The sequence below is a fragment of the Lampetra planeri genome, chromosome 4 (genome assembly GCF_965212315.1).
Source record: "Lampetra planeri chromosome 4, kcLamPlan1.2.h2, whole genome shotgun sequence".
Classification (NCBI taxonomy): Eukaryota; Metazoa; Chordata; class Hyperoartia; order Petromyzontiformes; family Petromyzontidae; genus Lampetra; species Lampetra planeri.
The window spans coordinates 26316386-26336303 of NC_136110.1; the positions used below are offsets into that span (position 1 = coordinate 26316386).

General features: G+C 51.1%; 2 protein-coding genes across 3 annotated transcripts in view; one reads left to right on the forward strand and one right to left on the reverse strand.

The window, feature by feature from the left end:
• Positions 1 to 2811, reverse strand: part of LOC144717871 (laminin subunit alpha-1-like) — a 141344-nt gene extending 138533 nt beyond the window's left edge. For both annotated transcript variants that reach the window (XM_078593612.1, XM_078593611.1), the window contains exon 1: positions 2700 to 2811. In XM_078593612.1, the coding sequence (XP_078449738.1) occupies positions 2700 to 2784 (85 nt within the window). In that variant the 5' untranslated portion in view covers positions 2785 to 2811. The remainder of the gene's footprint in view (positions 1 to 2699) is intronic.
• Positions 2812 to 10298: 7487 nt separating this feature from the next.
• On the forward strand, positions 10299 to 11186 carry LOC144717980 (uncharacterized). The gene has a single exon (XM_078593839.1). It carries the CDS (start codon positions 10299 to 10301, stop codon positions 11184 to 11186), a length of 888 nt encoding a protein of 295 aa, XP_078449965.1.
• The last annotated feature ends 8732 nt before the right edge of the window (positions 11187 to 19918 follow it).

A 19918-nucleotide genomic window follows, 5' to 3' on the forward strand; every position in this document is an offset into this window, starting at 1 on the left:
GGCTGCTTGCGTTGTGGCCGAAACGTCGTGAGATTTATGAAGTTTTATTTTTATTATTTTATTATTTCCATTCTACGTGACTTTACCGAAAGAACCAAGAAGATGAATCCCTGCAGTCACGAAAGCTTTAAATCGAAACTGAACGCGTTGTTTTAGGAGTGCCTGTACGCGCTATCACGCCAAGCACAAACCCTGGGCCATACCCTGGCACCTCACGCTGCCGAGACAATATCCTCCACTAGAGGGAGCACTGATGCGCCCCTCTAACAGGGTATTGGCAGGGCCGGATTGAGGCGTGGGGGACTCCGGCAGCTGGAGGCCCTCCAGAGATGAAGTGAAAAGTCATTTCGTTTGTGAATGCTGAATTTTATTTGATGTTAGCCTTGTAAAAAATACATTTTTATGTTTTATTAAACTTTGTTTTCCTTTTTAAAATAAATATTTTATTATGTTTTATTTTTATTATTTTATTATTTCTATTCTACGTGACTTTACCGAAAGAACCAAGAAGATTACTGGGGGCCTCACAGTAACTGTAACCCAGGGGCCTACACAATCTCAATCCGCCCCTGTGTATTTGCCTCCTCATCGACGATCAGACGACGTGGGAGTTACCCACCCTTTACTCCACCAGACGATTGAAGGTGGTCTACTCATGTTTACTGCTGGGAATGGAGGGGGAAGGCCAGAGGGGATTTAAGAAAAACTTGTTCCCGTTGTTTAAACTGCCGGTCCAGTGAGCCAACTATTTCACCACATCAGCATCCCTACGGTGAGTACGAAGCAAAAAAAGAATCAACAAAACGTAACTTTTTCAAAGTAGTCCGTACTTTTCTCGCACGCCAATGAAAGTCACAACATGCAAGCTACTCGTATTGCTTCACCGTCATGAATGGCTATTTAATTTCATTACAGGCATCCCACTTGCGCCGCCTCTAAGTTTTGTATGTATAGGGTGAAATGTTAATGTAAATGACGAAACTCGTTTGCCCCCGGGGGCCAAGGGTTTCCTTCAGTAGCTTTAGAGAAGAAGAGAGATTAGGAGGCGGGAGAGGAGGGGCCTTCCCACGGTTTGAAGGAGGTGGGGGGGGGGCACAGTGGGTACTGGTTGACTGGGTAGTGGGGGTTGTAGAGGGGGAGGGTGTGGGTGGGGATGGGGGTGTGGGTGGGGATGGAGGAATCTTTTGTCCAAAGTTAACAGAGGAACATAGAAGGGCTCCTCGCTCCATGTAACATAAAAGTGCATTTCACAAAGTGTCGATAACCAAAACAATTTTTTTTTAAAGCCACGATGTTATCTTGGAAACGTTAATATATGTCACGTATTGCGTATGGTATCCGCTACATCAAGTAATTATTACTTAAATATTCCAAATCCCACTCGTTCCCAATCCATCGATGAAGGAAGGCCGCCCACACCACAGTCTACCGGTAACGGGGTGTTTGACTTAACTTCACCACGTTAAGCATTGCGTGTTGGTGAAGGGATGGGTGGGGGGAGGGTTGGCGGTGTGTGGGGGGGGGGAGACAGGATGTCTCGTTAAGAAAGATGTTATAAGTTTTTTTTTGTTTCTTCTTAAAGCGTAGGGGTTAAAATTAGACACACGCGGTAGGAGCGTGTTGTTTTGAAATCGACCAGAACTCTCTTCAAAAAACAAACCACGCATCTAAGAGGATTCAACAAAACAAGTCCCCGCGTTTGCGACTTAAACTCCGTTACGGGGCCCCGTTGCGGGAATACAGAGGACCATATTGTGCCCGTATAACAATATAAGAACTTGAGCCCAGAAATATTCCGGCTCTGTCCGTTCCTCCTCCCCATCGATCTTTTTTTTTTAATGCAGCGGCTGGTTAAACGAGGGAGCTAAAGCAAGTGTCTCTTTGGAGCGCTCCTGCGAATACCTGAAAAACCCCATTTCCCTCCCCTCTGAAACCAAAACATTTCACAGGTACAGAGAGGTGCGGTGTTAAAACCAACAGATCGTACATCATTCGGTAACGCGAGCATTAGAGAATGAAAATAAACATTTGAAGACTCCTGCCGCTCCACTCACGGGGAAGACAAACGGCTTCTGGTACCCGTCTGTAAAAATATACTGAGAAAAGTTACAGATATCGCTCCTCTCTCTGTCGTGACTGTCAAGTAGAAGCCGATACTTTATTTGCTTCACGTCCAATGAGTTTCCTTCACAATCGTACAAAACACGAGTTTTTTTTAATACGAGTACACGGTTCATATTTTTGGGTCTTTCGGTAAAGTCGTTAAAGTCACGTAGATAGGTTCAAAAAACCCATCTACGTTATTAGAACCTATCTACCTATCTACTTGACTTCACCAAAAGACCCACGAATATGAATCCCTGCAGTCACGAAAGCTTAAAGTCAAGATTACACTGCTATCTAATCAGTAGTTATACACAATTTCAACCATAGCAATGTCATAAACGATCATAAAAGTTGCGTCTATCGTAAAAATACAACCGTGTCCGATTAGTTTCAGCAACAAAAAAAAAGACTCGAAAGACAACAAAGCAAAGGCTCGAACAAAACTCGGCAGCGCCTTTATTAGCGAGCAACGCCGCGCTCCCGTACTGCCGAAATTGTCTTCGCAGGGCCGTCACGTCTCGAAGGGGCCTGCTGTCTGTGGTGGTGGCGGTGGCGACTCCAGAGACAATGTAACGCTTGCGGGATGCCCTTACCTTTCTGCTGTGCTTGAGCTTTCGCCGACAACGCAACAAGTGTTGCCCACAGCAGCAGCAGCAGCCGCAGCACCATCATCGCCATCCTAGGCGCGGCGAGTAAATGCGCAATGAATGGGATCACAGCGCACGAAAACCCCGCTTCAAGCGCTCACCCACCCACCCATCCACCCCCCCATCCACCGCCCCCCATCCACCCCCTTCTTCTCCTCCTCCTCCTTTGCCCTCCACTCCCTCCCACCCTCCAGCGACTCCGTCATCCGTCACATCGCCCGCAGCGCGGATTGACCATTGGCGTTGGGCACAGGGTGCATGGCAAACAACAAAAAAAAGGTGGTGGGGTTGGTGTAGGTGGTGGTGGTTGTGGGTCGTGCGATGTTGGGCTCACACGAGAGACAAATCGGTGGATTCGACGTTGGGAACAATACACAAACACGTGGACGTGAGCGGCCCGTTTAGCGGTCCTCTGCTGATGACGGCCTCCCCCCCCTCCTTTCCCACGTGCTTGTTTGACTATACTTCACCCCGCTGGTCAGTTGCGGGTTGGTTGAAGAGAGCGGCGTGCCCAGGTTTGGTTCAGATATTAGTCGCCGCTGATAGGAGCCCTTGGGGCCATGGTGTCGAACTCGATTGATCCACCGGGGCTGTGTAGCACTGCGCCACCGCTCCTCGCCCACTCACCCCCCGTACATGTGCATAATCGCAATCATCGATATGAATCGCGATTTACAACACATCTCTCAACAAGTAGCCCTGCTGCACTTGATGCCGTTGGCTTTTGAAACTACACCGGTGTGTTGAGAGAGTCGGCGTTTACCAAAGCGTTACTTCCTTCAAACCTTTTATTTGACTACAAACTCCGAAATTACAGGGTAGCATCAGTCCTACTGTTTTTAACCCACCTCCTCCAACCCCTATCACCTCCTCCTCCGCTTTCCACCCCCACCTCCTGCTCCTCCTCTGATCCCCACCTCTTCCTCTGACCCCACCTCCTCCACCTCCTCCGACCCCCACCTCCCCCCCCTCCGACCCCCACCTCCTCCTCCAACCCCGACCCCCTCCCACAACCTCGACTCCTCCAACACCCCTCACCTACTCCAACCTCCACCTCCTCCTCCAACCCGCACCCCCTCCTCCAACCCCCACCTCCTACAACAACCCCCACCTCCTTGAACCCCCACCTTCTACAACAACCCCCACCTCCTTGAACCCCCACCTCCTCCAACCCCCACCTCCTACAACAACCCCCACCTCCTCCAACCCCCACCTCCTCCTCCAACCCCCACCTCCTACAACAACCCCCACCTCCTTGAACCCCCACCTCCTACAACAACCCCCACCTCCTTGAACCCCCACCTCCTACAACAACCCCCACCTTCTAGAACAACCCCCACCTCCTTGAACCCCCACCTCCTACAACAACCCCCACCTCTTTCCTCCACGATAGTGACGTATGGGTCCTGACGCCGCATGTGCACGGACTCAAACCTGGTGGAGCCACTCGCGCTGCGACGAATCACGGCTCCTTCTCTCGGGAATCATCTCAACTCGGAAGTGGTCGTGACCTTTGTTTTTGCACTTAGGGCGCGTGTTGCGAATTTGAATACAACATCTCTAATAAACACACGGCTGCGATTGATGGTAGGGGTGATTGTGGCGCAGTGGTGAGCACAACCCAGAGGCATGACACGAGGGAGAGGCAGCAGGGGGTGAGACATCACAGGCGAGGACATTCACGGGGACAGACAGCGTAGAAGTGACACACGTTACAAACAAAACCGATCTTAAACACACAGTACAAACACCACAGAAGAAAGTGCCGTACAGATACGATACTCTACGTGTTACTATTCTCTTTCAATATAAATGAGACGGCACGAACAAGGCAATGTGCAAACCGAAATGTGCAATACCCACATTGCAAACAAGACGGATCGAGACAGCGAGGCACAGTACAAAGATGGATTATGCTGCAGAGCATTCGAGACACACAGCAGAGCCGAGGCAGTACACACAAGACAACAACATCATCATCTGTGATGATGAGTTCGTATGGGCAATGCTGTGCAACAATTACAGATGCAGTTCTACGTGATTTAATCATTCCATTGCTGTATCTGATAGTTGGTGAATTGCCGTTACACCCGCCCACTCACTCAACCAACTTACCCACCAACTAACCCACCCATCCACCCACTCACCCATCCACCCACTCACTCACCCACTCACTCACCCACTCACCCACTTACTCACCCACTCACTCACTCACCCACTCACCCACTCACCCACCCACTCACTCACTCACTCACCCACTCACTCACTCACTCACCCACCCACCCACTCACCAACTCACCCACCCACACACTCACTCACCCACTCACCCACTCACCCACTCACCCACCCACTCACCCACTCACCCACTCACCCACCCACTCACCAACTCACCCATCCACCCACTCACCCACCCACTCACCAACTCACCCATCCACCCACTCACTCAGTCACTCACCCACCCACTCACCCACCCACCCACTCACTCACTCACTCACCCACCCACTCACCCACTCACTCACCCACTCACCCACCCACCCACTCATTCACCCACCCACTCACTCACCCACTCACTCACTCACCCACTCACTCACTCACCCACTCACCAACTCACCCACCCACCGCCCTTTATACATGTATACATGGGGCCGTGCAAAGTTCTGTGGTCCATGGCGTTTGGTGTCCGTAGCCCGCAGTCGCACGCAGGAGGGTAATGTTTGATCCCCTCCCCACCCCCACCCCACTTGTGCATTGGGTATCCGCACCTTCAAAGAATCTGTTATTTAATCTCGCTCGTGAACCAACGGTGGAATCGCCGCGGTGGGGTGGGGGGAGGGAGTCATATTCTTATGTTTTTTCGGTAAAGTCACGTAGGTAAAAATTTAAATTAATAAAAGTTAAAAAAAATCACGACGTTTCGGAGGCAACACAAACTTCCGTCTTCAGGTGGAACAGTCACAGCACGATAGCTGTATCAAGTGCTACAGCTCATTCCGAAACGACGTGATTTATATTTTTATTTTTTATTTTACTTTTATTAATTTTAATTTTTTTACCTACGTGACTTTACCGAAAAAACCCAAGAATATGAATCCTTGCAGTCACGAAAGCTTCACATCTAGGGAGGGAGTCGGTCAATCGTTGTCCGCTTCGCTCCGAGCCTCTCTTCACCGCACGGTGTGCGTGTGACCGTGACGCACGCCGGCTCCACTCTGCGCCCGAGAGGCGCGTTCCCGGCTCAAGGAGAGACGCAGGGGGGGGGGGGGTTCAGCAGCGAGCAGCAGCAGCAGCGAGCGCTCTCTTGCGGTCAGCGATGCGCTCAGGCGGCACGCCGTGGTGGTCCCAGAAGGCCTCCCCTACCCCCCCACCACCTAAATACCCCCGTGGACCCCCTTGAGCGATCGTGACCACCCCCAGACCCTCTCTTTCACACGCCCGTCACAGGCGTTGGGCGCGAGATCAATAAATGCGTGGTGCGCGTCTGTCGTGCGTGTGGGTTGTCCATAATAGAGGGGGGGGGGGGGGTTGTGGGGGGGGGGGGTGTTAGATCGCGTAAATATATAAATGTGTCGTTAATCCCGCCACCACCCGACACGGCCAACTAGTAAGGGTTGTCACGTAAAACAGAACGTGGCCAATTCGTCACTAGTACAGCACGCCGGCGTGTTGGAGAGCCAAGCCACAACATGCAGCTCTATTATGGATGATATTTGGTCGGCGAAAGCCTCCCTGTTAAACCGTGTGGGCTGTGTGTGCGTGCGGTGGGTAGAGAGCGGTGGCGCAGCGGTTTGCGCCCGGCGATGGGAAGCCCTGGCGACCCGAGTTCGCTTTCCGCTCGCGAGCGATAATAGTGGTACATATTTGAATCGCTTCTGGGCCTCCCCCAGGTCAACTCGGCTTTTAAAATGAGCGCACGGTGCGGTGTGTAAACATTTCCACTTATACTTTGTGTACGCCATTCTGGCCTTCGTAAGTAATCGCTAACAGCCCTTTCCCCAATAAGCTGTGTAGGCTATATGGAAGACGAGGGGATGGGTGGCCAGCACACCAGTTACTCGTTTGAGGCTGAGTTGACCTAGGGGAGGCCCAGGACCGGTTGAAATAATCGTCACCGGTGGTGGCCGTGAGCGGGAATCGAACTCGGGTCGCCGGGTTCGTAGCGCAGCGCGCTACCCGCTACACTACCATGCGTTACGCTTCCACGTGCGCGGGTCACGTCACAGATTTGACGTCACAGCTCAATTGCGTGCAAAAAATAAATGCATTATTGAGCTCCCCCCCCCAAAGTGTATTTTAATCATGTTTGCATGGTGTACAGTCTGGAAAGTTACCCACATGGCAAATTTCAAGTTTGTTGCATGTCGGGAAGTAGGCTAAACATTTTGAACAGACACACATAATCAAAACTTGCCTTTTATATATATGGATATAGTTGTCTTTTGTGTTGCGTGTGCATGTGATTTGTGTTCACGGAGCGAGCACCTGTTAATGATTATAACGCGAAAATAAAACCAATATCAGATCGACCGCGAGCAAATTGTTTTCAGTAAATGTTAATTTCCAGACCCTTCACATGTCAAGAGACGTTCAACGTACAGGGACATTGAGGTTATCCTATCGAGCACTTATTTTTTCCTCCTTTGGCTGTCATTCCTTCACCAGTCTCGTCCATGGGGCATCATCGCTTCCAGGGCATTGTCCTACCGAAGCCAACTGAGCATGCAATATTTTGTGTTTGTTCCTGATCCGCATTTGTATCTTCCTGTCTCTCATTGCAATCTGATCACGCATCTATCCACGCGGATTCTCACACTTGTCAGCTTTTGGCCCAGTTTGCGGTATCTTTGTTAACGTTTCTGATCCACGTGTTATAGTCGGTACTATTCTGCAGGTCCTTTGATATGTGATTGTCTTGTATAATCAAGTTGAGCTTACCAAAAGCACTCCGTCCTGCTCTTCTTATACGAACATTGTTGGAATTGCATAGGGAGACTGAAAGAGGAACGCCTGCATTCGCGAACATACGCGCCCTGTATTACACCGCTCAGCCGCACCGCTCAAGAGAGTAGCTCGTCGTCAACAGATCAGAGACCGCGTTATAACGGGCTCGTTCTGTGTTATAACGGGCGCGTTCTGTGTTATAACGGGCGCGTTCTGCGTTATAACAGGCGCTTTGAGTCTCAAGGCACGTTCTCAGGAGGGTCCTGCATTGATGAGTGAATTCGTTAATGAGGGGTTGGCTTCGTGTGCGGAAAAACCCAAAGGTGTAACACTCAGCACTGCCATCTCCTGGCTACTTTATAGCCCCAAGTCCTACAACGTCTGGAAAATCTTACATGGCTTTAAAAAAATCCATGTAGAATGTTGATATGACCCTGGCCTGGAAATGAAACCAATTAACATCCGTGGCGAATTGTTCACGCGGCACCATAATTGATCGTATCATTTTCGATGTTTAACCAGTAAAGAAATCGTAGACCGCGTTATAGTTGACTTTAAACTTTCGTAACTGCAGGAATTCATATTCTTGGTTCTTTCGGTAAAGTCACGTAGATAAAAAATAAAAAAAATAAATAAAGAAGACCGCTTGTGTTGCAATCAGAAAGTTGTGGGTTTTTTGCTTTTACATTTTTATTGAATTTATTTTTGATGAAAAAATTATTTTAATCTAATTTTATTTTTATTTTCTATCTACGTGACTTTACCGAAAGAACCAAGAATACTCATTACAGTTGCGTCGAATTTAATAATCGCTAGTCTTTTCTCGAACATCACCGTTGTTGACATCAGTCAGTCACGATCGCCTGCACTTATGCCGCTTCAGAATTCGCATCCGTGTCAAGTGTACCCTCCAACATCGGTGCACTTATTCCAAAGCATGCGGATCATGCTGCGGCGAAGCGTCAACCTTATCCCCCGGTGCCTCGTGTACCCAGTGGTGCCTCATGCCCTATTCTCTCTCTCTGCTCTATTTAAAGCACACATCAGCACCCCGCCCGCCAACCCTTTCACAACTCGGCGCAACAGCTGCGTGCTTTGACCTTTGTCTGACGCGCCCATTGCAATTGCAGTTTTCCACACGAGGAAGACGGAGAAGCATTGTGGAGTTCCCGAGGCACCGTTTCAGCACCTCGAGTAACACACCTCCACCCCAATAACACTCATCGCCACGACCGAGTCAGCTGGAGTCACGCCTAAAGAACAAAAGCACGCGCTAGCGCTGATTAAATTTCGATTTAAAGCTTTCGTGACTGCAGGGATTCATCTTCTTGGTTCTTTCGGTAAAGTCACGTAGAAGGGAAATAATAAAATAATAAATAATAGTGATAATTATATAATATTATTTTATTATTTTAGCATATTATTTTTGCATATTATATTATTTTATTATTTTATTCATTATGTTTTATTTTTATTATTTTATTATTTCCATTCTACGTGACTTTACCGAAAGAACCAAGAAAGCGCTGATCAAGTTCGCGCTCACGACGACGGTAATCGTCTCTAAGAGCGCCAGCTTCGCAAAACCGCGACGACCGCTTGGCGTGTTGCGTCTATGCCAGTGGGGGGTGGGGGGTGGGTTGTCGGCGGTTATGTTTTTTTGTTGTTTGATTCAACCTCTCCCCCGGGGTGTCGTGAGACCGCCGCCGTCGCCAAATGTCCCCCGCGGACGTTAAGGCCGCGCATTTTTTCCGCGAATTAAGAAGGTCGCGTTCCGGCCAGCCGCGCCGCGCCGCGCATTTTGGGCGGTCGCGGACCACACCGCCTCCGTTCGCACTTCGAGGGGCGAAGGCGATGCGGCCGTGACCGGCCTGCGACGCGAGGATGCGGCCGCCGCAATTTGGCGCTTGACACAAAACAAACAAACAAAAGGAGCCGCGTGCAGAGAGAGAGTGGTCCACGAAGGCGCCGCGTTTGCGTGAAGGTTACGGATGCGGCAGGAACGCTGCTGCTGCCCCCTGACTGGCGCGGTCGGTCCACGCCGTCGAGCGCACTTCCACATCGCCGTGTGTGACGGTAACCGAGTGGCGTGTGCGCACGGTGCAGTTACACAACATTTGGAAGCTTTCAAAGTGACGAATCTAAGATAGATTCGTGTTTGGTTCTGGTCGTGCCGCGTGTCGTTCCGAATGATCTCACGGCGTTTCTCTCCACGCGCTGGGAGCTTCTTCTCTAATTCAGCTCCTGAAGAGGCACGTGGAGCGAAACGTCGGACAACGTGCAGAACGACACGCGGTGAAATCCGAAAGCACGTCGGAGATGCTACACAGCACACAACCGCGAAAACCGCGCGCAGCGGAAATTACTTTACCGGTTCGTTAGTGTTGTTGTACATGTTACGTCCTATTGCGCAAACCTATCGTCCTATTGCGCTAACCTATCGTCCCACCGCTTTGTATTGCATAGGCTGCAGGTGAGAAAGAAAGAAAGAAAGACGCGTACCAGGACGATGAAGAGACGTTGCCAAAGGAATCCGTGAAAGCCATTGACGCTTGCAGGGACTTGCAAAGGGCCTTCTGTAGGACAAACGTCGCGCCGGTGCCGAGAATGGGAGTGAGCCATTCGCGTGGCAAGTCTCCGGCTTTATCCGCGAGGGCCCTGCGAAAGGAGCTCAAATACGTCCACCGGTTCGTCTCTCTCAGCCTGGAGGGGCTGGACCTCACGGAGTTGCCGTCCTCTCTCTTCGAGCTCAGGGAAGTGCAAAAACTCGGCCTCTGGCGCAACCGACTGACGACGATGCCGTCTGCCACGGGCCGCCTGGAGAACCTCGTGGTATTGGGGCTCGACGGGAACAACCTGATCGCCTTCCCCGCCGAGATCGGCATGCTGAGGAAGCTCAAGGCGCTGTTCGCAAACAGGAATCGCCTCGTGGAGGTGCCACGCGAGCTCGCAAAGTGCCAGTGTCTGGAGGTGCTCAGCCTTTCCAGCAACTCGCTGAGATCCCTGCCAGACGAGCTGGTGGCGCTCAGGAGATTGCGCAAGCTCAACCTGAGCGTGAACGCCCTCGCTCGTGTCCCCCGCTGCGTGGTGTACATGAAGGCGTTGACGTTCCTCGACGTGTCTTCAAATGACATCGCGGGCCTTCCGGACAGCGTTCGGGAGCTGCAAAGGCTGGAGACTTTGAGCGCCGAGAGGAACAGACTCGATGCCCTGCCCGCCTCCATCTGCGAGCTAACCCGTCTGGAGACACTCAACGTGGACTACAACCAGATCCGGACTGTTCCCGTAGACCTGGATCAACTGGTCCGCCTGCCCAGGATCGCCAACCACCCAGTCGACAGAGGGCTTCACATTCGGAACAACCCGCTGGCGGACCCCTTACCCGCGGTCGTGGACAAAGGGCTTCTTGCCCTCTTCGATTGCCTGGAAGGGTGGCGCAAGCTGAGGCAGCTGCAGTCAAAGAACATCTCGCAGCTTTCCACGACGGGCTATTGAGACGAGGGCATTCACGCACCAGCGACGGACGCATTGACGACGTTGACGAGAACAACGGGAGTTTATTTGCACGTTGCAATCGACGCGTCGTAGCACGTACACGTCTAGCAGGAGGAAGCGACGGGATGGTGAGGTGTAGGTGGGTGGAATTGTGGTGATGGCCTATTGACTTTTCCAAAATAAACACTATTTTTACACGGAGATCTTTAATTTTAAACCATCTTTCACACGCACTCGATTTATGTTTAATTCGTTGTTTTTAAGCATGTGGGCGACGAATATTCCTTTACTTACCTTGTAGGGGTTAAATAAAGAGCGCGTGTGAAACGAACACTTGTGCTTTAATGAATAAAACATAGAATAATAACAACGTAGAATTGCTTGCACAGGGAAGCCTGCAGGGTCCTACATTGAAACATTTGGCCAATTCCATTCACGAGCGTTCGGCTTCGTGTGGGAAGCAACTCGCCACGCGTGAGAAGCGTGACGACCTGAGCACTTCCCACCTCCTAACATCCTTTCTAGATTTGAAGCTTTCGTGACTGCAAGGATTCATATTCTTAGGTTTTTTCGGTAAAGTCACGGAGACTTGTGTTGCCTCCGAAACGTCGTGATTTTTATTTTATTTTATTTTTTAATTAATTTTGATGTTTTACCTACGTGACTTTACCGAAAAAACCTAAGAATATGAATCCTAACATCCTCGCAAGAGCCCAGCGCACACAACACTTGGCGAGCCATTGCGGGCATCCATCCAAGTCCTGAGTTAGACTCACGACACCGCTTCGCTGCCGAGATCTAACGAGCTCGGGGCACATTGACGGCGAATTGGTCGCAGTCGCCACGCTGCTTTATCGGGGTATAGCACCTCGCAATGAATGTAAACATAGGAGGTCGTTGTGGTGAATATGTATACATGGCCACCTTAATCTGCTGCTGCTGCGCTGTTGTAGATCAATGCACGGTTTGCTGTGGTGTGGTTTGCGGCACGCGTACGGCGTCGATTCGACATTCGGCTTCAAATGCTTTCGAGCTCGCCACGGGCTCGACTGCAAGTCGTTGCAAGGGGAACGGTCGCTCCACGACACGGCAGATGCCCGCGTGCAGTTGCCTTCGCGAGTTGCCCACGCGATGTTCATACGAGCTACCGACGATTAATCACAGCCAACAATATCTACGTGATTTACCAACGGCAAAAAAAAACACGTCGGTACACGCGTAAATTGTATACAGTTACACTCGTATACGGACGACTATTCTTGGACGTTCAATCATTGGTGTAAAGTTAAGGATGGGCCGCTTTTCGGTGATGTTTTTTTTTTAAAAATTACTTTACCGAAGGTTTGATAATAAATTAATGCTTTTCAACGGTTTCCAGTCTCTGAAAATAAATGTCAACGTGCGATTGTGAACCGCGGCCTCTTCAAAAGCCATTCACTCGATGCTGCCACTCTCGCGTGGACGTTACATCGCCGTGACTGCGGTCTGCTCACGAGATTAAGCGGCCGGATATACATGCCGCGTTCCGACGTATCATAAGGGACGATCCCCTACACGTTTTGCAGGAACGAAAAAACTAAGTATTGCTCTCCGAAGCTCAAAAAGTAAACATTGCGAATAGCGATGATGATTCCGTCGTTTATTCAAATTCTTTGGTAATTCATCATTCGTTCGCTGCTGCGTCTCCAAGCATGTCAAGGACCAGACAGTCCCGGTTTAGCGCTGCCCTTAACAGTATAACCACTGCAGCATTGCGTTGTGCATTTCAGCATCGGCGTGTGGTTTTGATGGCTTGAGTCTGATTACCTTCTTTCGTATCGCGTTTTACGTTTGGACATTCGATATTTATATTTCAATAGCATCGCAGAACTGCAATTGGAGCGGATGCAAATTACGGGATTTTGTGAGCACGTGGGATATACCAGGGCACCCTACCCCTGAATTAGCGAGGTGTATCGCTTACGGCACTCAACAATGAATGAAACTTTAAATAACATAGGCGTATTTTTCGTCGTAATTAGTATCTCACATCCCTTAAAAATGTTCTGCTAATCCAAAAGTAAGGGACAATAGAAGCAATTCAAAGCGAAAGTAAAAGCACTTCATCGGCCAATATATACATACACACACACAAAGATCCCCCGTGTAGCCTTGACAGATTGTTGGGGCAAGTGCTGTTAAACGAGCGCTGATGAAGGCCGGCACAGCGCACGAGGGGGTGGGTGACCAGCCCCACGCCCGGCCACCTTTGTCTCCCAAGTGGCGATATTTACACATCGCGTCGTCGCGTGGCCTCTTTGCACAGCGCGGGATGCTCACGCCGAATCCGTCGTTCGCTGCTCGCAATCTCTCTCGCTTTCTCTCACTCTCTCACTCTCTCTCACTCTCTCTTTCTGTGGTCGTCAGATTCTAGCGGACACGCGGGGGGCGGCGTGGAAAATCTGGCCCCCACCACCACCAACACCACCACCATCCCCCCACTCCTCTCCCCCACCACCACCACCACCATCCCCCCACTCCTCTCCCCCACCACCAACCCCAACATCATCACCCCACTCCTCTCCCCACCACCACCACCACCATCCCCCCACTCTTCTCCCCCACCACCACCACCATCCCCCCACTCTTCTCCCACACCACCACCATCCCCCCACTCCTCTCCCCCACCACCACCACCACCACCATCCCCCCACTCCTCTCCCCCACCACCACCACCACCATCCCCCCACTCCTCTCCCCCAACCACCACCACCACCACCATCCCTCACTCCTCTCCCCCACCACCACCACCATCCCCCCACTCTTCTCCCCCACCACCACCACCACCACCATCCCCCCACTCTTCTCCCACACCACCACCACCATCCCCCCACTCCTCTCCTCCACCACCACCACCACCATCTCCCCACTCCTCTCCCCCAACCACCACCACCACCACCACCATCCCCCCACTCCTCTCCTCCACCACCACCACTATCCCCCCACTCCTCTCCCCCACCACCACCACCACCATCCCCCCACTCCTCTCCCCCAACCACCACCACCACCACCATCCCCCACTCCTCTCCTCCACCACCACCACTATCCCCCCACTCCTCTCCCCCACCACCACCACCATCCCCCCACTCCTCTCCCTCCACCACCACCACCATCCCCACACTCCTCTCCTCCACCACCACCACTATCCCCCCACTCCTCTCCCCCACCACCACCACCATCCCCCCACTCCTCTCCCCCCACCACCACCACCATCCCCCCACTCCTCTCCCCCACCACCACCACCATCCCCCCACTCTTCTCCCCCACCACCACCACCTTCCCCCCACTCCTCTCCCCCCCCACCACCACCACCACCATCCCCCCACTCCTCTCCCCCCCCACCACCACCATCCCTCCTCTCCTCCACCACCACCACCATCCCCCCACTCCTCTCCCCCACCACCACCATCCCCCCACTCCTCTCCCCCACCACCACCACCACCATCCCCCCACTCTTCTCCCCCCACCACCACCGTAGCGTCGGGGAGCTGGAGCCCCCCTTCAGCCTCCCCCTACCCCCCCCCCCCCGCTACTTACTCTCCCGTTTTTACATTCTTATAGTCAGAGCAAACAATGTTGGTTAGACGGGGATGGATATAACATGTACCGTGGGGGGTTTTTGTTTGTTGGTATTATTATGTGTTGCTGTAAAGTTCTAACCCTCCCTTGCTGGACATCTGTGTGTGTGTGTGGGGGGGGGGCGGTGTGGAAAGAGCTTCATAGCTCATCGGATTCTTCCAGTATAAATACATATTCTGATCCTGCAATGTGTAGCACAATTCAGTCACGGGATGCGCAGCCTTTCTGCGTATAATACACAGGGGACCCAGAGCCAGAGCAGAATGCACGCGCGGTGTTTAAAATGTGTCTGACATTGGCTGTGCAGTGCCCTCCCCTGCCCGCGAGTTCATGTATGCCCCCCACCTTTAAACAAGGTCACGAACACTATCTTCGGTGAACATTTTTGCATCGAGGTCCTATCGTGTGCGCACGAAAGAAGTCGACTATCTTTTTAATATCTCTCACATATTGACAGGTTATGGGCCGCCTACGATTGTTTGTTGTTGTTATTCATCTTAAAAGCAGCGTGCGTACATTTTTACGAGGGCTGGAGGCGCTGTAGTAAAATGAACGGGAAATTTACGCAAAGGACCGCGCTTTTTGAAAAAAAACGACGCCAATGCAGGAATGCCGTCGCTGCGTTAAAACGCATCGCAGCCCCCTGGCAAGTCCACTCCTGGACGGATGCCTATCCACGACGTGCCGCTCATGGAGCTGTTTGACCATACTTCACCACGCCGGTCAGTGCGGGTCGGTGAAGGGAGGAGGGGGGGCGAGGACGGCTTGAGGTGTATCTCGCCACTGACATTAGTCGTGCACCCTAAATCCAACTCAGATGTCGGGATTACGCAGCACGGCTCGCAGGCCACTGAGTCACCGCCCCAAAGCGAAGTGATGCATATTAATGCGACGGCAAGGCATAATGAGGATTCATACTCTTAGTTATTTCGGTAAAGTCACGTGATGCAGCAAATCTGGCTGTGACGGTCCCACCTGATGACGGAGACTTGTGTTGCCTCCGAAACGTCGTGATTTTTGTTTTTTATTAATTTTTATTTCATTTTTTACCTACGTGACTTTACCAAAAGAACTAAGAGTATGAATCCTTGCAGTCACGAAAGCTTCAAATCTAGAACCATAATGAGGATGTTGGCAACGTTGCTGGCGACAAAAAAATATCCTCTGTGAGGAACGCCTTCAATAAATGGATTTACGACAGAGAGCGTAACTGAACAGTGCATGTACATGGCCTTGATTTGCTTGAGACGCGTTATATTGTAGGCCATTATAACCGTCGTATCGTGTCGACTGTATAGCCTGCAGTACACCTCGTGTCCCGTTAATTCCGGGATGTACAACCCACATCACGACGACCATCGCAGGGAAATCGAACGCACGTTTATTTTAGTCGGGGGGGGGAACTGCGTTTATTATTTCGAATACGAAAACGTATGGGTCACAGTGTGTTACAAAAATAAATAAAAAATCTCAACACATTAATCAGCAGCACTGCCTTTAAAGAGCAAACTTATAAAAGGCGACGTTTCGGGCAATGACCCCCCCTCATCACCGCACACGACGCACGGTTATCGACGATTCCGATGCGCGACGATCACGCGTGAAAACCAAGAGCACGGAACGCTGCGTTTGTCCCTTCAATAAAGGTTTCGCGCAAGAGTTTCGCGAATGCTCAGACAAATGAACACAAAAGGTGAGCGCACGTTAATCCTCACTGACTAATGCGCGGCGCTGCTCGCGAGCGCCTTAATGACAAATCCATCGCCTTCTCCGCGCGTTCGTTTCTCAATTACATCTCAAGTTTCATTCAGACGCTGTCTCCCCGACAGACCTGGTCTTCACCTGAGGACGGCTGCTTGCGTTGTGACCGAAACGTCGTGAGAATTATTTTATTATCTTTTATTTTTATTATTTTATTATTTCCATTCTACGTGACTTTAGCGAAATGAACCAAGAAGAGAAAAATAAAACATCTCAAGTTGTTCTTCTTCTTGATGATGATGATGATGATAACGGTGATGATAATAACGCGATCTCACCCAAAAACGTTTATTATGAACAATATTGGTCGCGAAATTCTACGTGTTAAATAATGATAGTTTTCATTATTGAGTTTTTTTTAGTATGGCGCCCTTTTTACAATGGATCCCAGCGCGTGCCGCTGATGTTGGTGTAGTTCTGGGGGTGCGAGATGCCCTTTCTGGGGGTGCGAAACATGGCCAATTCTTTTAGAAGATAAATCATCGAAACACATATTAAGCACGGCCACGTAAGCACAACTACTTTGTTTCATCACGCCTATGTATGTATTAGCATTATGAATTATTTGTTTACGATTGCGAACCAAAGGGGTACAAGGCTGCAGTAAAGGTTGAGAACCATTGCTGTAAAGCACCAACTATGCATTTGCACTGAGGTGGTAGAGTCAGATAATCGCGTCGGAAATAGCGGAGTACAGCGCCGTGATGCATCACACCTCGAGTTATATTCGTTCTGTGCCCAAACCACGAGGATTGAGGGTTAATTAGTCACATGCACAATGCACTCTTTCCATCTCAATGCCAGACGCACAGTCGGAGGTTTTTGGCAGTAGCGTGTGCTCGCCGAATACGAGCCACAATCAGGGTCCGTTGCGTTGCAGCGAAAAGGAGATGAGGAACACGGGAGCGGAGTGTGACTCGACGCGTCACTTGCAATACGCGATTCATTAACAAATCACCGCCACCAAATGCTGGCAGCGGCTCTGAACAGTCGCTAATTATTGGGGACACAATTGAAATTCAACAATTGAGGTTGCACGAGAAAACACGGCGTTGAAAATGTAAGATAAAACTGTATACGAATTCGTGGCTTAAAAAATGGGTGAATTATAATATTTATTTAACAAAGGCGTTCTGAATTAAATAATAATAATATGTATTTGTTTGTAGGTTGACTTAACATGCATTCAAAATGCATGTTAAGTCAAAATACGTATAGATTTGGATGGGTTGCCTGGTTTATTTTCAACCTGCAGGTGATACACGTGGTGTCTTTTTAAAGAGAGACGTCGGGTTACAAAAAGACTAAAACAGACAAATAATAATAATAATTGCACAACGATAAATTTAAGCGCAAAATATCACAAATAAAATATCGTGAATTATCAAAACGATTTAGACAAATGTAAATGTCAGTGTATACTATCCCGTTACGCATTACACTTCAGGCACAATTTCAAATATTCTCAATTCGTTGGATTGAATAAACAATTCGCAACCAAACCAAAAATATCTCTGCACTTGGAAATTCACCACAGTGCTGTGAATTTATATACATTTTATCACTTGCTCAGGACCACATTATATATATATATAAAGCACAAACTGTATATGAATAAATAGTATTGGCACGCATTATTGTGGTCGAATATATATAAGAATGAAATGAATCAACGAACAATAGAACCACCAATGGGAAACAAGTGGGTTATTTTTTTGTTTTGCATTTACCCGCTATCACCGTTTTTTTTTTCCTATCAATTCTCATTAAAAGCTACGATCGCTGCTATAGTAACGGTAAAGTGGTGGGTTGGAAGTAATGGTTACCTCAATGGGAGAGCGCTCGCTTCCAAGCAGAAGTGGGGCATGAATGGATTCGAGTTGAGTGGCTCCTTGTGGCGCAGAACGCGCAGGGCGAGTCGGCGCTTTCAGGCGTGGAGCGAGCGAGGCCCACTCAAGGCGCAACAGCAAACAAAAGAGAGTCTCGGTGGGAGTCTCGGTGGGAGTCTCGGTGGGAATCTCGGTGGGAGTCTCGGTGGGAGTCTCGGTGGGAGTCTCGGTGGGAGTCTCGGTGGGAGTCTTCGGTGGGAGTCTTCGGTGGGAGTCTCGGTGGGTGTCTCGGTGAAAGTCTCGGTGGGTGTCTCGGTGGGTGTCTCGGTGGGAGTCTCGGTGGGAGTCTCGGTGGGAGTCTCGGTGGGTGTCTCGGTGGGAGTCTCGGTGGGTGTCTCGGTGGGAGTATCGGTGGGAGTCTTCGGTGGGTGTCTCTATGGGAGTCTTCGGTGGGTGTCTCGGTGGGAGTCTCGGTGGGTGTCTCGGTGGGAGTCTCGGTGGGAGTCTCGGTGGGTGTCTCGGTGGAAGTCTCGGTGGGTGTCTCGGTGGGAGTCTCGGTGGGTGTCTCGGTGGGTGTCTCGGTGGGTGTCTCGGTGGGAGTCTCGGTGGGAGTCTCGGTGGGAGTCTCCGTGGGTGTCTCGGTGGGAGTCTCGGTGGGAGTCTCGGTGGGTGTCTCGGTGGGAGTATCGGTGGGAGTCTTCGGTGGGTGTCTCGATGGGAGTCTTCGGTAGGTGTCTCGGTGGGAGTCTCGGTGGGTGTCTCGGTGGGAGTCTCGGTGGGAGTCTCGGTGGGTGTCTCGGTGGGAGTCTCGGTGGGAGACTCGGTGGGTGTCTCGGTGGGAGTCTCGGTGGGAGTCTTCGGTGGGAGTCTCGGTGGGAGTCTTCGGTGGGAGTCTCGGTGGGAGTCTCGGTGGGTGTCTCGATGGGAGTCTCGGTGGGTGTCTCGGTGGGAGTCTCGGTGTGTGTCTCGGTGGGAGTCTCGGTGGGAGTCTCGGTGGGAGTCTCGGTGGGAGTCTCGGTGGGTGTCTCGGTGGGTGTCTCGGTGGGAGTCTTCGGTGGGAGTCTCGGTGGGTGTCTCGGTGGGAGTCACGGTGGGAGTCTCGGTGGGTGTCTCGGTGGGAGTCTCGGTGGGAGTCTCGGTGGGAGTCTCGGTGCGAGTATCGGTGGGAGTCTCGGTGGGTGTCTCGGTGGGAGTCTCGGTGGGAGTCTCGGTGGGAGTCTCGGTGGGAGTCTCGGTGGGAGTTTCGGTGGGTGTCTCGGTGGGTGTCTCGGTGGGAGTCTCGGTGGGAGTCTCGGTGGGAGTCTTCGGTGGGAGTCTCGGTGGGAGTCTCGGTGGGTGTCTCGGTGGGAGTCTCGGTGGGAGTCTTCGGTGGGAGTCTCGGTGGGAGTCTCGGTGGGTGTCTCGGTGGGAGTCTCGTGGGTGTCTCGGTGGGAGTCTCGGTGGGTGTCTCGGTGGGAGTCTCGGTGGGAGTCTCGGTGGGAGTCTCGGTGGGTGCCTCGGTGGGAGTCTCGGTGGGTGTCTTGG